We start from the raw sequence: 16924 nt of genomic DNA on the forward strand, positions 1-16924 counted from the left end.
TCTTATATAAACGTCACCAGTTATGTATCACCTGTAATTTCCAGTTTGCTTCCTTAAAGTGAAACAGTTAATGGCATGTTTGAAGCAATCTTGATGCAGAGTTTATATTTTTATGATTATTCCCCCAATTTGTAATAATCTTGTTGCTCACATCTAATTCCATAGCAGCTTTTATCTTTTCTTTTGAGACAGAGTCTCACTCTGTTGCCTAGGCTGGAGTGCAGTGGCATGATCTTGGCTCACTGCAACCTCCGCCTTCCAGGTTCAAGTGAATTATCCTGCCTCAGGCTCCCGAGTAGCTGAGATTACAGGCATGCACCACCACGCCCCGCTGATTTTTTGTATTTTTAGTACAGACAGGGTTTTGCCATGTTGGCCAGGCTGGTCCCAAACTCCTGGCCTCAAGTGATCCATCCACCTCGGCCTCCCAAAGTGCTGGGATTACAGGCATAAGCTACCGTGCCCAGCCCACAGTAGCTTTTTAAAGTAACTCGCAGAGGCCAGCCGCAGTGGCTCACACCTGTAACCCCAGCACTTTGGAAGACTGAGGCAGGCGGATCACCTGAGGCCAGGAGTTCGAGACCAGCCTGGCCAACATGGCGAAACCCTATCTCTACTGAAAATACAAAAATTAGCCAGGCTTAGTGGCATGCACCTGTAATCCCAGCTACTCGGGAGGCTGAGGTAGGAGAACCACTTGAACCCGGGAGATGGAGGTTGCAGTGAGCCGAGATCACGCCATTGCACTCCAGCCTGGGAGACAGAGCAAGACTCCGTCTCAATAAATAAATAAATAAACAAATAAATAAATAAAGTGACTCACAGGCTGGGCACAGTGACTCACACCTGTAATCCTAACACTTTGGGATGCCAAGGCGGGAAGATGGCTTGAGCCCAGGAGTTTGAGACCAGTCTGGGCAACATAGTGAGACCCTTTCTCTCTATATATATATTTTTTAATTAGCCTGGCATGGTGGTGCACCTGTACTCCTAGTGGGAGGCTGAGGTGGGAAGATCGCTTGAGCCCAGGGGGTTGAGGCTGCAGTAAGATGTGATCGTGCCACTGCACTCCAGCCTGAGCAACAGAGCAAGACCCTATCTCAATAAATAAATAAACTCACTTTTTCCTCCATCACTGGAAGATAAAGAATAAGAATAATAAAGAAAAAGTAGCTTACCTTAGTCGAGTCTTCTAAGGATCCAACTTAGTTTTTATAGAAACAGTACTTCTTTTCCCACTCTCAGTTCATCAATTTATTTTTTTTTTAAAGATAAATTTTCTTTTACATTGACATGGGGTCTCATTATGTTGCCCAGGGTGGTCTCAAACTCCTGGGCTCAAGCAATCTTCCCACCTTGGCCTCGCAGAGTGCTAGGATTATAGGGGTGAGCCATCTCACCTGGCCTGTTCATCAATGTGTATAGTATTTAATTACATTGTGAATTACAATAACACATACAACGGGCATAAACACACTTAATATTAAATCACAACGGACTCTGGGTAAGCAAGGGCTTAGCTGGGGAAGTGGAACTGCACAACATTCTAGAAAGTGCTCACTGCCTGGGTTTGATTCCCAGCTTCTCTACATACTAGTTATGTGACCTGAGAATTCAGATTACTGAAGCTTTGTGCCTTATTTTCCTCATTTGTGAAAGGGGATAATAGCACCTCATATATTTTTTGTGAGGATTAGAGGAGGATACACTTGTGAAGCACCGAGAATAGGGTGGGGCATGAGCTAAGTGCTTGGGAAATGTTACATCACGTCATTGTTCCTGTGGCTGTTGGCAGGAGCTGTCCTACAGGCTACAGGCTACAGCCTAGGCCTGTGCCCAGCATCCCCTGTGTTTCACAGAGAAGTAGGGTGCATCGGTTGGGTAAGATGCCTCTTCTGTAGTATTATATCCTCATTTCCCATATGCAAAAATGGAGGTCTGGAGAAGTGACTCCAAAGCTACTTGACCACGAAGTCAGTTTTTAGAACTGCCAGGCCCCTAGCAATCATAAGATCTGGATCCAGAAAGACAGGGAATTTGCCATCCATTTTCCTTTTTTCTTTTACCTACTGAGTCCAAAAATCCCAACGAGGAACAAACAGAACTTCTCAGGGCCGAGCCTGCAAAGCCCTTGGCCAGCCTCCTCAGGAGCCCACTGGCTGCGCTGTGTTCCACATCCCTGCAGGGCTGAGCAACTGGGAAGAGGCTTGGTCCCCAGGACCCCCTAGCGTGTGCGTGTTGGACAGGTGCTTCAGAGGTGAGGGCTGAGGCTGGCAGGGGAAGGTCACACGATAGTGCAGATGCCCGACTCCGTGGGTCTCCTCTGGCGGCTCCTGCTGAGGCTTTCCCTGGGCCACCTGGATGACCTGAAAGAGGCAGGGAGGGGCTTGCCAGTGGGGGTGACTGGGGAGACAGCAGGAGGCAGCCTGCCCTGGCTTCAGCTTCCCTCTGCCCTATTTGGCCCTTACCTCTGCTGGTGGGCTCCAGAGAAGGAGGGAGTTGGCTTAAGCTTCATATCCCCCCATCCTGCAGCACCCTGTCTTTCACTGAGGCCTACCATCAGGCCATTCAGGAAGCAGGGTATACCCCAGGCTTCCAGAGCCAGGTGAGGGTTGTTCACATTGCTAAAGGGCAAAGACAAAGGGGGGCTTGGGGCCCTATATCCCAAGCATGAGATCCTAGCTTCCCCCAACTTCAACAGCAGTCATGTTTCATTAAAATCATCCCAAGACACATATTCTACTTTTTTTGCTATTCTCCAGGCCTCCTCCTTTCCCCCAAGGACCCACCTATTGGCTTGAGGGCCACTGGGTACCAGGATGCTAGGGTACTCCGCTCTGGGAGGGCCTGGACCTACAAATGGAAGATGGGCCCTGGGTCCTGGACCTAGATGGAGAAGGACAGACACATTCATCACATGCCTCTCTGCACCAAGAACTATCACGGTGGAAAAAAGCTCTGAGAGAAGAACCACGAGTTGGGGCGGTGTCAGGGGATGCACTGTTCGCTATAGATGGAGGCTTTGCCAAGGACTGTCCCTCTGCAGGGCGTGTGCTTGGTAAACATGGGGCAACTAGAAGCTAGATGGTGGGAATGATTCACTGTGCCTGGAGGGAAACACACTGAAAAGGAGACATAGGTAAATTCAGGTCAGCTCAACAAGTAGCAAGGAACTCTGCTCCCTGAGTTGCAAGTCTTTGTGGGAGAGGCTATTGAGTAGTGAGCTGGGGTTTACCAACAGCACCCAGCACTGTGTTGGGCACAGAGTAGGCTTTCAACAAAACCCTGGGGTCCAAGATGCAAAGTTCTAGAAGTTAGGAAAGCCACGAGAGCAGGAAGAGGCAGTTCTGGAAAGGATTCAGGGAAAATGGTCCAGGGCCCTGAAAGACAAGCAGAAATCATGGGAGGGCTGTTGGGGAGTTGTGAACTGGGACAGCCAGGGTCAGGGGTGGCGCGAGGTTATGCCAGGCCTCAGAGAAATGACAACAGGAAGGCGGGATGGGCATAAGAAGCGGAGGCAAGCGGGTGGGGGTGGGAGTGCCACATTTGCAGTGAGGAGAGGCACGGCCAGGAATACTCTACATCAACTCACGCTCCAGTCTCCCCGGCCCAGCCCTCACGGGAACGTTTGCCGACCTCTCCTCTTTTTTCTTCTGGTGGCCCTCCTCAAACTCTTCATCTTCCCACCCACTGGAAGATCTGTAGGGGCAAGGAACCAGGGCACAGCTTGGCAGAGCGACAGCAGTCCCCTCCTCCCTGGGGGTACACATGGGGTCCTATCCCACTGCCACAGCCCCCAACACCCTGCAGAGGGTGCATGCATCTCTGCTGCACCATTCCCACCCTCACCTGTGCTGGGCACCTGCTGTGCTGCTTCCTGCCTTTGCTGGGGTCCCCTCCGCCTGGCTGGCCCCACCTGGAGCCTGGAGTCTTCCCGGAGCCAAAGTCTGGGAATGAAGTGGAGTAAAGGGAATAGGTCTGAGAAAAACGGCCATCCCAGCTACGTGTGTGCTCCCTTCAGAGACTTATGTGATAGAGACAATTCGGGCTCTGCCGCTTGTCTCGGAGAATACAATTCTGGGGTGAGGCTCTTTGTTCTATTAAGGTCCCTGCTAGTAACTGTCAAGCTTGAATTCAGATTTAGGGACTAGCAGACCTGGCCAGCACCTGATGACCACCCCATCCCTTCTGGGGCCTGATACGGTAAAGTCACAGAAAATAGGTGGCAGACATTGGCTGGGACCCAGGTATTCTGACCCCTCAATCCAATCCTCTGCCTGTACCAGACTAATTTAATTTTGCTTGCAGATTTTAAATATGGTGTCTTTAAATATGGTCTTTAAAATGCAAGAGCATAAAACCTATTAAATACATATAAATATTAAAGTATAATTTCAATTCCTGGAGCAGGAAGAGGTTTTCTGGGGTTGTCTGAAAATGTGAAGGAGGGGGCGGTTGGAGAGCCAACGAATCGTACAAAGAGACCCGGAGGTAGAAACAGGCTAAAGCAGAGACCTGGAAGGTGGAACACGGCGGAGACAGACCCACAGAGAAATGACCTCCAGAGACTTAAAGACGGGAGAGAGGGACTTCCTTTGGAGCACATCTCCATCCTGTGGCCATTTAGGGAACTGCAGTCAAGGACTTGAAACTTTCTACCTCGTTGCACACATGGCCTACCGATTCTTTTAAATTTATTTATTTATTTTTAATCACCTACATATCAGCCCTTGTGTTGGAGACGTGCCACAGTCCCCCATCCACCTCCCACCCTTGGAAAGTGATATCTCTCATGTGCAGGCTCAAGGCGGATGAACACAGATGAGCGGCCAAGCGCGCAGCATCCCAGGGAACATGGGCTCTGCTTACCACCAACCCCTTCTCTGGGTAACCTCCCTCCACCCCCATCTCCTTGTCTCAGGTGTCATCTCACCAGGGTGTGAGTCTGGACCAGCCCCACCTGGGCCAAGCGCGTCCTCACGGTGTCTGCCAGCTTGGCCACCAGCCGTTCTCGCACAGAATCTGGCTCCTTCTGGGAAGAGGATGGATAATAGGGTAATGGGGAATGCCTGGATTCTGTGGTCCTCTAGGGGTTGGGGAAGAAGGAAACAGGAAAGAGAGGAGGGAGGGGGGCATTGTTTCCCCTCTCTTCTACCCCATCCCCATGCCTTTCCCAGGGTCCTGCCACCACCTGCCCAGAATTGTGGACAGCGATGGACTCTTCCTCACAATAGTATCCCAAGACCTAGCACACAGTGTGTCCAATGCACATTTGCTGATTGAGTGAGTGATGGGAAGAAGACAAGGAGTGAAGGCAGGAATGTCAGCCAGAAGAGGGATAGCAGGGGAGAGGTGGATTCCGGGGTGCAGGGTCTCACCTGACACTGGGCCAGTGCTTCCTTATAGTACTTCAAGGCCTGGTCATACTGCCCCAGCCTGGCTGCAGCAGCCCCCAGACCCTCACAGGCCTGCCACTGTCCCTTCATGTCCCCTGAGAAAGAGAGCCTGGACGGTCCTTTCATGACTCCCTACCCCACTGACCCACCCCCTCAGAGGCACTCCCTACCCTCAGTTCCCCCCATCTGCCTCCCGACCAGTCCCTAGGACCCTCAGCCTCCCCACTGTCCCAGTCACATCCCAACCCTCTCACGCTTACCAGAGTCCCGGGCAGCCTGCAGGGCATGCAGGTAGTTGTCTCTGGCAGCCCTGTGGTCCCCCAGCTGGCTCAATGCGAAGGCCAGGCTGCCAAAGCTCCGGCCCTGCTCCCACCGCTGCCCCACAGAGCCTGAGGACAGAGCCCACCCTCAGAGAGGACTCTGGCTGCTGGGACATCAGGACCCCACCCTCCAGCAACCAAGACAGACCTCCCAGGAGGCCTGGTGCCCAGCCCCAGCACACTACAGATGCATCCGAGAGGCCTGAACCCTCCACACCCAGCCTGGCCCCATCCTGAGTTCTGGCGTGAGTGCCTCCACCTGGCTAGTGTGAGTCAGGCAACAACCCTGTGATGCAGGCAAGGCAGGTGTTAATGGCCCCATTTTTAAAAATGTGGAAACTGAAGCTCGGAGAGTGAAAGTGGTTCCTCAGTGTCACACAAACAGTCAGCAGAGGGGCTGGACTCCGCTTCAGGCCTCCTCTCCCAGCCAGTACCCTTCCCCCTGCCCACTGCTGCCTTCCCAACCCTGAGGCCTGGGCCTCTGGGCCCACAACCCTCTGTCCTGTCTGGCTGTCCCATCTCCTGCACTTCCAGCTCTCTCCCACTGGTTCTGGACTTTCAGGCTCCATAAGTGGTCCAAAAGGGCCATCCACCCTTAAGCTTTGGGCCCCTTTTGGAACCTCTTCTTAGTGTTTTAGTCCCAGTCCCATTCCCCGGCCCCAGGCACCCACCGTGCAGGTCAGCAGCCTTCTGGTGAAACTCCCGAGCTTCCTGATAGTTGCCGAGGGCATTGTGGGCCATCCCGAGGTTTCTTAGCACTGTGGCCTGCTCTTCTGGCACCCAGCACAGGGGCAGGGCCTGCAAGAAGGCCTCCACGGCCAGCGGGAACAGCTGGAGCTGGGAGTAGCCCAGGCCTAGATCGTTATAGAGGTGCCCTAGAGGGCATAGCCAGGGTCACTGGTAGCCGGACCAGATATAAATAAGGCTGGTACAGCCCCTATTGACTCCTCCAGGGTTCCCCAAACCCAGCCCTCTGAATATCACCAGGCTCTGTGTCTCCCCAGATCCCATGCCTTCCCTGCCCAGAGGTCTCACCCAGCAGTCGCCTCTCAGTGCTCCTCCCAGCAAGCCTCCGGCTTTTCTCCAGCACCTGCACAACTTCCCCTACCCGATGCCGCCCACTCTTCAGCATACATCCTGCCGCAGCCCCCAATGCCAGGGCTGCGGCCTGAAGCTGCCTCTCTTGGGCATAGGCCTGGCTTGCTTCCTGCAGGCAGTGGGCTGCTAGCTCAGGCTGTCCCAGAGCCTGGTAGCAGGCTCCCATTTTTGCCCAGGCTTCTCCCTGGTCACCCTGTGGCTGGTAGTGGCCCAGGGCCCTGTGGTACCAGGCCAAAGCTTGAGGCAGCTCGCCAAGGGCATGGTAGGCCAAAGCCACATTGAAACACTGGTCGCCATGACGCCTGCCCTGTGCCTTCTCTTCAGGATGGGCTTGCAGGAGTAGCTCAAGGCCTCTGGCTGGGTCCCCAGTCTCCACATAGGCAGCCCCCAGGTTGAAGGCACAGGCCTGGAGCACCGGGGTGTCCCTGGTTTGTGGGGCCTTGGAGGCCAGAAGGAAAGCCCTCTGGAAGTTGTTCAAGGCTTCATGGTTCCGGCCAGCCTGAAGGGCCCCATGGCCAGCCCTGGTGAGGGCTTGGATGCTGGCTTCTTGCCGCAGCCACTTTCTTTTCTTCTTTTTCTTATTGGAGCTTGAGGGCTCAGGTTCTGGCCTCTGGGGCACATCCTCAGGTTTGGGGGAAGACATAGGGCTGACAAAGGGGAACAGAGGGGTCAGTATGTCAGCCTTAGCTTCCTCTAGAGCAGGACCCCCTTAGGGCAATTCAGCTCTACCCCTGCCCTAGCATGACCCCCAGGGTTTCAAGGATTGCTCTCTGACCTCTCACCTTGTTTCTTCTGTCCCATTGGGCACCATATCCACTCTCACTCTAACGTCCTGACTAATTCTTAGTTCTCCTTCAAGACTCAAGTCAAGTAACAGCTTACTTCAGAACGCACCTTCTTCTCAACCAACTGGGTACTGCTGTGGTCCCATAGCACTTGATGCCTATGTCTTTTATAGCATTTATCACACTGGGTCGGAGTTGATGACTTTATTGTCTTCCCCCTGCTACTAGATTTGGAGCAACTTGCAGGGTCTGGTACTTAGTAGATTCTCAATAAATGTTTATGGAAGGAGATGAAAAAGTTCTGGAGATGGATAGTGGTGTTGATTGCACAATAATGTGAGTGTACTTAATGCCACTGAACTGCACATTTTAAAATGGTTAAAATGGTAAATTGTATGTTATGTGTATGTTACCACCATACACATGTTTCTGGATTGAATAAATAGGCCAGGTGCGATGGCTCACACCTGTAATCCCAGCACTTTGGGAGGCTGAGGTGGGCAGATCACAAGGTTAAGAGATAGAGACCAGCCTGGCCAACATGGCAAAACCCTGCCTCTACTAAAAATACAAAAATTAGCTGGGCGTGGTAGTGCACACCTGTAATCCCAGCTACTCGGGAGGCTGAGGCAGGAGAATTGCTTGAACCCGGGAGGTGGAGGTTGCAGTGAGCTGAGATCGCGCCATTGCACTCCAGCCTGGGTGACAGAGCGAGACTCCGTCTCAAAAAAAACCTGCAAATAAATAGATGAAGGAACCGCATATGCAGGGCCTCTCCTCCATAACCTCCTTCACACTGTGCCTCCACAGACAACCCCCCACTCATCATCTAGGTACTCCTGCTATCTAATCTCAAGATGTAGTTCAGGTCAGTTCAACAAGCACTCAATGAGTCCCTGCTATGTGCTAGGAGCCACACTAGGCACTGGGGACCCTAGGTTGAGGAGGCTCCTGAATTGGCAAGGAGCGAACCTCCAGGAGAGAAGGATTCTCTGAAAAGGAGTGTGGTGCGGGACGGAACACTCATTTACTGCCCCTTCCCTAGCTCAAGGGGAAGCTTTCTCTCCATTTCTTCCGCTTTCTGTCTGCTGGCTTGTTCTAGGCCCGCAGCCTCCTGCCCTGGTCTCCAGAACCCTCTTAAACCTGAATACAAGCATCTCATCAGCTTGTGTATCCTGTTAGTATCTTTCCCCTTGAAGGGCAAAAGCTTTTCATGAACTCTCCTCCCAGGAGATGGGAAAAAGAGTGGAAAAGACCCAGGCCCTGGGCTCTTGACCCCTCCCATTTTATTCCTTTTTCCCCTTTTTAGGAGGGGCAGGCAGAGGAAAAGCAGTCTCTTTTAAAAGAAATTCCCCCTGCTTCTAAGAACACCCAGAAATCCTGCCTTTTCAAGGCCTTCCACTCCAGGGCATTCCTGACCACCCCCATCCAATGTGGGGATCCCCATTGCAGGACACCTTACCTCCTTGGGTCTTCTCTGCAGCTGGCTCTCTGGAATGGCCCCTCTGGCTTGGGTTACCTCCCTAGCTGTTAGCTCAAAGCCCTGGAGGTTACTAGACAACCAGGTACCACCCTCCAGTCCTAGGGAATTATTTGAGTGACAGCTCTGAAGCCGTATCTTAGTGCTAAACCTCGGTAGTGCTGCAGACACACCCCCTCAAGTCCCTCACTTCAAGAAATGAATCCAGGCATCAGAGGGGTGCTTACTAGTTACACCCTCAGAAATCACCTACTTCATCCCCTCATTTCACAGAGGGGGGGACCAAGCCTCAGACAGCAGATGTGACTTAACTAAGGTCACAGAGCAGTCATGTAGCTGGGTTAGACTCTAGGTTTTTTTTTTTGAGACGGAGTCTCACTCTATCACCCAGGCTGGAGTGCAGTGGCGCCATCACGGCTACCTGCAACCGCTGCCCCCCGGGCTCAAGTGATCAAGTGATTCTCCTGCCTCAGCCTCCTGAGGAGCTGGGATTACAGGTGCATGCCACCACGACCAGCTCATTTTTGTATTTTTAGTAGAGATGGGGTTTCACCATGTTGGCCAGGCTGGTCTCGAACTCCTGACCTCAAGTGATCTGGCTGCCTTGGCCTCCCAAAGTGCTGGGATTACAGGTGTGAGCCACTGCACCTGGTCTTTTTTTTTTTTTTTTTTTTTTTTTTTTTGAGACGGAATCTTGCTGTGTCGCCTAGGCTGGAGTGCAGTGGCACGATCTCGGCTCACTGCAACCTCTACCTCCTGGGTTCAAGCCATTCTCCTGCCTCAGCCTCCTGAGTAGTTGGGATTACAGGTGCCTGCCATCATGCCTGGCTAATTTTTGTATTTTTGTATAGACTGGGTTTCACCATGTTGGCCAGGCTGGTCTTGAACTCCTGACCTCAGGTGATCTGCCTGCCTCTGCCTCCCAAAGTGCTAGGATTACAGGTGTGAGCCACCGCGCCCGGCCAACTCTAGGTTTTTTGATTCAAGGTGAGTAGCCTAGGGTCCCTTCCACTACACTGTGATTGCAAGTTGTTTTTTTTTTGAGACAGAATCTTGCTCTGTCATCTAGGCTGAAGTGCCTAGATGATCATAGCTCACTGCAGCCTCTACCTCCTGGGCTCAAGCAATCCTCCCACCTCAGCCTCCCGAGTAGCTGGGACCACAGGCATGTGCCACCACACCTGGCTAATTATAATAATAATAATAATAATTATTATTATTATTATTATAGAGATGGGGTCTTGATATGTTGCCCAGGATGGTCTCAAACTCCTGAGCTCAAATGATTCTCCTGCCTTGGCTTCCCAAAGTTTTGGGATTACAGACTGCACCTGGCATGACCTGTGATAGCAAGCTTTAATGGGGCTTGAGCTATCCTGGAAGTGAACCCTTTCTCTCTCTCTCTCTCACACACACAAACACACACATACACACACACACACACACGCTCTCTTACATACTGTGCTTCTGTGTGGTGGTTTCACATTTGGGAACAGCGTGAAAGACTGATAGTCAGGAAAGGCCTGGAGATCAGAAGAGACTCCCCCAAGACTCCTTTTTCCAACTCCACTGATCTGCAACCTACAGTTTCTGCTTAATGAGAGGACAGCAGGCCCCAGGACGATGGGAATATAATGCCCCAACTCACCAAGGGTGGCCTGCATCAGAAAGCAAATGTCCTCATTGCCTAGGGAAAGGCCTCTTTTAAGTAAAGAGGCCTTTGCCAGAAACAAAAATTATGAAGTGATGGGGCTCACCTGCGTTTGGCCTGCAGCCTTTGCTAAATGCCTGCTATGTGCAGGCATAGTGCTGGGTGCTACAGATGGTGCTGTGGCGGAGTGAAAAAATGGCTTCTCTCTACCCTTCTAGATTCTTTGGCTGGGCTACAAATTAAATTGACATAAGACAGATTAGCAGGAGAAAAACCATTTTAATTACAGTCATGCTTCGCTTAGCAACAGGGATATGTTCTGAGAAATGCATCATTAGGTGATTTTGTCATTGTGCAAACATCATAGATGGTGTTTACTTACACAAACTTAGACGGTGTAGCCTACTACACACCCAGGCTCTCTGGTATAGCCTATTGCTTCTAGGCCACAAAGCTGTACAGCATGTTACTCTCCTGAATACTGTCACAAAATGTCATTCAATAGTATTTGTGTATCTAAACATATCTAAACAGAAAAAGTACCCTAACTATATTGTATAAGAGATTTAAGTGGGGCGCGGTGGCTCACACCTGTAATCCCAGAACTTTGGGAGACTGAGGTGGGTGGATCACTTGAGGCCAGGAGTTCAAGACCAGCCTGGCCAACATGGTGTAACCCTGTCTCTACTAAAAATTAGCTGCACGTGGTGGCACGCACCTGTAATCCCAGCTACTCGGGAGGTTGAGGCAGGAGAATTGCTTGAACCCATGAGGTGGAGGTTGCAGGGAGCCGAGATCACACCACTGCACTCCAGCCTGGGTGACAAAGGGAGACCCTATCTCAAAAAAAAAAAGGGAGATTTAAAATGGTACACCTGTATAGGGCAGTCACCATGAATGGAGCTTGCAGAGCTGGAAGTTGCTCTGGGCAAGTTAGTGCGTGAGCGGTGAGTGAATGTGAAGGCCTAGGACATTACCGTTTTTTGTTTATGTTTTTGTTTTTTGAGACAGAGTCTCTCTCTGTCACTCAGGCTGGAGTGTAGTGGTGAAATCACAACTCACTGCAGCCTTGACCTCCCGGGCTCAAGTAATCCTCCCAACTTAGCCTCCTGACTAGCTGGGACTACAGGCGTGTGCCACCATGCCCAGCTAACTTTAAAATTTCTTTTTTGTAGAGACAGGGTCTCGCTATGTTGCCCAGGCTGGCCTTGAACTCCTGGGCTCAAGTAATCCTCCTGCATCAGCCTCTAAAGTGCTAGGATTACAGGCATGAGCCACCACATCCAGCCTAGGACATTACTATACATGTATATATGACTGGCAACATGGTAGGTCTGTTTACACCAGCATCACCACAAACATGTGAGTGACGCGTTGTACTAAGATGTTAGGGTGGCTACAACATCACTAGGTGATAGGAATATTTTAGGTCTATTATAATCTTATGGCACCACCATTGTATATGCGATTTGTCGTTGACCAAAACGTTGTTATGAGGCTCATGATTGTATGTGCATATACACAGGAGTCCCGTAACACGTGAGACTCAAAGAAAGGTCAGATGATTGACGTTTATATAGCATCCCCAGCTACAGAAAGGAATAGGGGTTGGGGCATCTCGGGGGTGGTGCTGATCCAAGTTATTGGAGGGTGAGGGGAGCAAGTGCATGGTGAACAGAGGTTGTCCAGCTAGGACAAACAGAAGTTATCTCAGAGCAGCCCTCTTCCTGATACAGATACTTTACTAATGTGGATTTCCTTTACAGATATAAATTTCTTTTACGAAAGGACAGCTTTTCAGTGCTACTCCTGTGTCTGCAGTTTCTCAGAATAACCTGCTCAAAATATGCCAAAGAAGTATATTTTGAGGTGGCATATTCTAGTTTCCTACAGTCATATTTTGGGGTGGTGTGTCCTGAGTCCCATGCCCAAGGCAGGCTAACCTAGCTGTCTGCAGCTTCTGCAGACAGCTGGGCTTTTAAGATGCTACCACAGCCTGGTCAGGGCCAAATATGCCCCTCAGTTTGTCCTTCACTCAGCAGGCTTCCCTTAAGAAGGGAGGATGATTTAGGGAGAGGGCAGGGACTGAAACTGTTCTCACCAAGGCTCCAATGACCTCCCAATTATCCAGTGATCATTTCTGAATCATTTTCTTGTTTGATTCCTTTCTGTACCCACCACATCCCTGCACTCTCTTTTCACTTGGCTTCCATAACGTTCTGTCTCCTGGCTTTCTCTTTCCTTCTCTGAAAATTCCATTTCCATCTCCTTTGCGGGGCCCTCTGTCTACCTCTTAAATGCTAATGTCCCCCAACATGCTGCCCTTTGCTATTTTCTCTTCTTACTTTATACACTCTTCTAAGAACATTTCACTGACTCCTGTGATTTTAACACCACTGATAGACTCATAATTTCTAAATGTATACCTATAGATGTAACTTGTCCAAAGGAAACTCACATTTCCCTAACTCTACCCTTCCCGCATTCTCGGTGTTAATAGTAGACCAACAACCCAGTCTCTAAACCAGAAACCGGGGAGACATTCTTGACTCCTTCTCTGGCTCTCAATCTCAGGCTGTTGATTCTACCTTTGAAATCCTCCTCTAATAGACCCTTTGTACTGCAGTCTCATGCCTTGGAGGTGGTATAGTATATAGTGGTTAAAAACTCAAGCTTGGGGCCGGGCGTGGTGGCTCACGCCTATAACCCCAGCACTTTGGGAGGCTGAGGCGGGCAGATCACCTGAGGTCAGGAGTTTGAGACCAGCCTGGCCAACATGGTGAAACCCCATCTCTACTAGAAATACAAAAAAATTAGCCAGGCGTGGTAGTGGGCACCTGTAATCGCAGCTACTTGGGAGACTGAGGCAGGAGAATTGCTTGAACCCAGGAGGTGGAAGTTGCAGTGAGCCAAAATCGTGCCAATGCACTCCAGCCTGGGTAGCAGAGTGAGACTTTGTCTCAAAAAAATAAAGAATAAAATAAAAAATAAAAAATAAGGCCAGGCGCGGTGGCTCATGCCTGTAATCCCAGCACTTTGGGAGGCTGAGGCGGGCGGATCGTGAGGTCGGGAGATCGAGACCATTCTGGCTAACACAGTGAAACCCCGACTCTACTAAAAAATACAAAAAAAAAAAAAAAAATTAGCCGGGCGTAGTGGCGGGCGCCTGTATTCCCAGCTACTCGGGAGGCTGAGGCAGGAGAATGGCGTGAACCCGGGAGGCGGAGCTTGCAGTGAGCCAAGATCGCGCCACTGCACTCCAGCCTGGGCGAAAGAGCAAGGCTGCGTCTCAAAAAAAAAAAAAAAGAACTCAAGCTTGGAGTGTGACTATCTGCACTTAGCTCTAGTCTCTACCAGTTATTAGCTGTGTGACCTTTCTAAGCCTCAGTTTCTAATCTGTATTGTAAAGATTAAATAAGATAGTTATTGTAAGATGATGCTAAATAAAGTACCCATCCTATAGTAAACACTATATGTGTGTTGGTCCATAACTCTGGTGTGGAAGAAATTAATCTCTACTCAACTTCTGTTTCAAGCCCTGATTCCACTGGGATGATGGAAACAGTGTGAACCAGTCTGGGGATGTGCCCCCTCCTTTTCTCCAGGGTGGAGTCTAAGTAGGGGGAGGTATATGATGCCAAGGTGAGGATCATCTGGTCCTCAGCCATCTATTCACAAAGGTGTCCACTGACACCTTCTTTCTTCTCATCTACCTGGCCCTTTCAAGCCCAGGGTCCAAGCAGAAGAGGGAGTAATTCATTCGGATACTTCCTTTCTGTCTAGGTCAGGAATTTCTGCAAAGCTGTCTATTGTCTGCCTGGCTCATTATACAACTGTTCTTTCTCAGGGTCCTGTACACCTAGGGTCCTTTACACCTAGGGTCCTTTCCAGGAAGCAGAGAATGGGACCCCAGTTGCCAGGAGCCACCAACATCTAGATTCTATCTCCCCCAGCTGGTGAGAGGTAAGGGGAATCCCTCGGATCTTCAGGGGGGCATCCACTCTCTTCAAATCATACTTTTCCCAGTTTTATCTCAGCCCCTGAGTCTCCTCTGTTCCTCTGAAGGCTCTAGGTATGGATTTCTGTTTTCTGTTCTTTCACATTCTCTTCTCCTACCTGCCCAAGCTATAAGCCTAGGCTGCTTGGTTGTTTGGATGGAGTGTGGGGAAAGGGTAAAAGGAGAAATACAAGATGGGGAAACCTATCAGATAATATTTTTTCAGCATAGTTGTTGGTGTCATAATTATTATTATTATTATTTTTTTTTTTGAGACAGAGTCTCACTCTGTCGCCCAGGCTGGAGTGCAATGGCACAGTGTCAGCTCACTGCAACCTCTGCCTCCCGGGTTCAAGTGATTCTCCTGCCTCAGCCTCCCGAGTACCTGGGATTACAGGCATACACCACCACGCCCGGCTAATATTTGTATTTTTACTAGAGATGGGGTTTCGCCATGTTGGCCTGTCTGGTCTCGAACTCCTGACCTCAGGTAATCTGCCCGCCTTGGCCTCTCAAAGTGCTGGGATTACAGGCGTGAGCCACCGCGCCCGGCCTAGTTCAGGCTCTTATTATCTCTCTTCTGTGCTACTGCAGTAGCCTTCCAACTGGTCTCTGTCCCTAGCCTCACCCCCTTGCAATCCCCTGCTATAAGATGGCTCTTTTTAAAAGACAAATCTGGCTCTGACCTATGTCTAAAGTGCTCCTTGGCTGGTGACTGCTCACCAGACCCCATGCCAGGGCCCTAGCATGGTGCCCAAGGTGCTACTGGACCTGGCCCTGTGCCTCCGGGATCCCTTCTGGCCTCTCCCTGGCTGAGCTTTGTTCTCTAAAACTGAACCAAGTTTAAGTTCCCAAACTCACCTCCTTGTTCTTGCACATGCTGTTTCCACTGACTGTACTGCCTCTCTTCTTCAATCTGATGAATTCTCTTTCACTTCCCAACCCAAATCAGCTGTCACGTCCACTAGGACGTCTTCCCTGTCATTCGCTGATCTTAATCACAGCAATGACCCCTCCCTCTGTGCATCACCGGCCTCTAATTTATTTGACTATACGTCTATCACTTGTGCCAGAACAGCAAACTTTTTCAGAGCATTCACTGCGCTCATACATCTCTGCATTCGCATCACCTAGCTTAGTGCATAGCGCCAAGTAGGCCCACAAGTTAGCCGGACTCGGGAACACATAGGAAGCAGAGTAGGGGTTAATGGGAATACTAGGTGGAAATGACAGAGGCAATGGCAGGGGCAGCAGCTAGAATAAGACTGTTTAGCAGAAAAGGCGCCTGGAAGGAACAAGCCGAGGAACTGCTGTAAGGGGAGCGGTACTGCCCCGGCCTGGGGCGCCTCTTCTCCCAGCACCTGGGCTGCCCGCCTCCGCGGCCTGGAACTACAAATCCCAGGATTCTCAGCGGTGTGGACAGGAAGTGTCCTGTCTGGCCGAGCCGACGGTGAGGGGCGGTGGCCCAACGGCGGGAGATTCAAACCTGGAAGAAGGAGGAACATGGAGAGGAGAGCAGCGGGCCCAGGCCAGGCAGCCTGTGAGTGCGGGAAGGGTCAGAGAAGGGTCTCGCAGTGGTGCCGCTGGTCGGGGGCTTGGCCGTCCCGGGAGAGATTGGGGCGTGTGTCGGGCGTGGAGCCTGAGGGGCAAGGGCGGTGGGACTTGCTCAGTGGGACGGGAATCCTCAGCCCGGGCGCCGCGGGCCCGAGTGGAACTGTGAGCGGCGCATTGTCCCCTGACTAATGTGCTGCGCTTTAAAGCTTACAAAGAACTTTCTCCCTATTTCCAAGTTCTGGGGTTCCGGAGTCGGGAGAATGTAGGTGATCCTAATGGCTCCTTAAAATTCAGCAGTTACTGCTCGCTACCAAACTTGCCCAGCGCAGCCACCGGACAAGACGCCTCGAGGGATCTGGGGGACTCTTAGGCTTTGAGATGCCGCTTTCAGACAATGCCTGTCAAACAGGGGGCTGAAATTACCCGGGAAGCTTGTTTGAAATGGAGATTCCTGGGACGTGTCCCAGAGCTTCAGTTCCAGAAGGTCTGGTTTGGGGCCCATAATCTGCGTTTATAACAAGCACTGCTGTGCTTCTTCCTTCACCCCAGGTGATTGTGAGGAAGGTAGTCCCTGGGCCACATTTTCAAAGACACTGTTTTAGAGAGAGAGAGACTGGAGTTGGAAGGATGGGTGGGGCAGAAA

The 16924-nt window shown here is 51.0% G+C and overlaps 2 protein-coding genes across 2 annotated transcripts in view; one reads left to right on the top strand and one right to left on the bottom strand.

Annotated features, from left to right (window-relative positions):
* Positions 1-2284: 2284 nt before the first annotated feature.
* TTC24 (tetratricopeptide repeat domain 24) lies at positions 2285-7582 on the bottom strand. Its single transcript, XM_032154151.2, has 10 exons — positions 6752-7582; positions 6388-6591; positions 5657-5785; positions 5379-5491; positions 4934-5032; positions 3850-3947; positions 3593-3699; positions 3009-3122; positions 2790-2886; positions 2285-2366 (listed from the first exon to the last, which is right to left on the bottom strand). Exons 1-10 carry the CDS (start codon positions 7455-7457, stop codon positions 2285-2287), a joined length of 1749 nt encoding a protein of 582 aa, XP_032010042.1. The 5' UTR covers positions 7458-7582.
* An 8636-nt stretch (positions 7583-16218) lies between these two features.
* IQGAP3 (IQ motif containing GTPase activating protein 3) overlaps positions 16219-16924 on the top strand; it is a 45508-nt gene continuing 44802 nt past the window's right edge. The window contains exon 1 of the mRNA XM_032154205.2: positions 16219-16267. Within this exon, the coding sequence (XP_032010096.1) occupies positions 16231-16267 (37 nt within the window). The 5' untranslated portion in view covers positions 16219-16230. The remainder of the gene's footprint in view (positions 16268-16924) is intronic.

Source organism: Hylobates moloch, unplaced genomic scaffold (genome assembly GCF_009828535.3).
Source record: "Hylobates moloch isolate HMO894 unplaced genomic scaffold, HMol_V3 SCAFFOLD_5, whole genome shotgun sequence".
NCBI classification, from domain to species: Eukaryota; Metazoa; Chordata; class Mammalia; order Primates; family Hylobatidae; genus Hylobates; species Hylobates moloch.